The sequence below is a fragment of the Octodon degus genome, unplaced genomic scaffold (genome assembly GCF_000260255.1).
Source record: "Octodon degus isolate 3935 unplaced genomic scaffold, OctDeg1.0 scaffold00001, whole genome shotgun sequence".
NCBI classification, from domain to species: domain Eukaryota; kingdom Metazoa; phylum Chordata; class Mammalia; order Rodentia; family Octodontidae; genus Octodon; species Octodon degus.
This window is the reverse complement of record NW_004524577.1, coordinates 7,982,839-7,984,358: the sequence shown is the minus strand read 5'-3', so window position 1 is coordinate 7,984,358 and position 1,520 is coordinate 7,982,839. Positions and strand designations below refer to the sequence as shown.

The window sequence follows — 1,520 nt, the reverse complement described above, 5'->3', positions numbered from 1 at the left end:
AGTTAGGACTGGTCTTTTTTACTTGGGAGGGTAAGGGAGAGTTGGCTACAGCCAGACGAGGGAGAGCCAGATGACTTAGGGACCTAGAACATGATATCTGAAAGGAACAGGAGTGTAGATGGGCTCTTCTCCAACCTCATGACTGAGTCTGCTGGGTGTGAGTTGAAGAAGTGAAATGTTCAGGTCTGAACCGGAGGCCAGGCTACTTGGGTAAGTGAAGTCCAAGAGGGAAAAGAGCAAGCCTTCATTCCCTCCTCTTTTTCCACTCTGCCCCAGAATGTTGGCCACTGTTCTCCTGGTCCTTCTTTGTGCCTCCACCTCTGCCAACGCCAGTAAGTGAGGAGCCCAGAGTCTGGTGATTGGGGACGTGGGAAGGAGCCTCTGTGCCAGTCTTGGCCTGGGCTCCAAGGAGGCCTGGGCAGCAGGAACTGAGCTGTGGGAAGGCTGGTAGTGATGGGAAGTACCTGAGCGCCGCTGGGTGTTCTCCCTTCTCTCTGCCCTCCAGTTCAGGCGAGGGCCTCCTCCTACAATGGAGAATATGGAGGTGGTGGAGGAAAGCGATTCTCCCATTCCGGCCTCCAGCTGGAAGGCCCCATCACCGCCATCCGTGTCAGAGTCAACAGATACTACATTGTAGGGTAAGAGCCTTTTGAGCACCTGCGGCTTGGGGGACTTCTAGGATCTTAACCGGAAGAGGCTGAAGCCTCCTTTGCAGTATTCCTGTCAGCCATCTTCCTTCTTTGTTGGTGTCTCTCCTGGATAGTCCCAGGCTGTTCAGACAGTGGAAGCTTCTATCACATGTAGAAGCAAAATGTGCTTCCTCCTGACCTGGGTCCTGCATCCTAAGACAACATGGATATGTCTCATCCATCTCTTTTTGCTTCTTTCAAGTGGGGGCTGGGCACAGTAGAACCCTGGAATCCAGATTCAAGCTCTGACTTCTGCTGTTCGGGTGACTCCTGGCTACTTCTCTTCCCTTTCTGAGGTTTTTTTTTTTTTTTTTTTTCAAAATGAGTTCAAGCTCCCTGAATGATTTTCTGGGACTCACCCAGCCTTCATAAGCTGTGAGCCCGACAGGGGACTTGTCTCTGTCCCCAGTTTGTGACCAAGAGGTCACGAATTCTCATCCTAGCCAATGTCTCTGCTCCTTCCCTCTTTGCTCATACCCAGTCTACAGGTGCGGTATGGAAAAGTATGGAGCGACTACGTGGGTGGCAAATCCGGAGATCTGGAAGAGATCTTTCTGCACCCTGGGGAGTCGGTGATCCAGGTGTCTGGCAAATACAAGTCTTACCTGAGGAAGCTGGTCTTTGTGACAGACAAGGGCCGTTACCTGCCTTTTGGGAAGGACACAGGCACGAGTTTCAATGCACTCCCCTTGTACCCCAACACTGTACTCCGATTCATCAGTGGCCGATCTGGTTCTGTCATCGATGCCATTGGCCTGCACTGGGACAACTACCCTAGTGACTGCAGCAGCTGCTGAGCCCATTTCTTCCAAGGCAGGGCCATGAAAACTC

General features: G+C 52.2%; 1 protein-coding gene across 1 annotated transcript; it reads left to right on the top strand.

Annotated features, from left to right (window-relative positions):
• Positions 1-277: 277 nt before the first annotated feature.
• Zg16 (zymogen granule protein 16) lies at positions 278-1,520 on the top strand. The gene is made up of 3 exons (XM_004622965.2): positions 278-332; positions 506-638; positions 1,171-1,520. The coding sequence occupies exons 1-3, from the start codon at positions 278-280 to the stop codon at positions 1,484-1,486; spliced, it is 504 nt and encodes a 167-aa protein (XP_004623022.1). The 3' UTR covers positions 1,487-1,520.

Excerpts from the sequence above, each read along its gene's own strand:
- Zg16 (XM_004622965.2), top strand. The coding sequence starts at position 278 with ATGTTGGCCACTGTTCTCCTGGTCCTTCTTTGTGCCTCCACCTCTGCC. Across the intron at positions 333-505 it reads CTCCACCTCTGCCAACGCCA|TTCAGGCGAGGGCCTCCTCC; the intron begins GTAAGTGAGGAG and ends TCTGCCCTCCAG. Across the intron at positions 639-1,170 it reads AACAGATACTACATTGTAGG|TCTACAGGTGCGGTATGGAA; the intron begins GTAAGAGCCTTT and ends GCTCATACCCAG.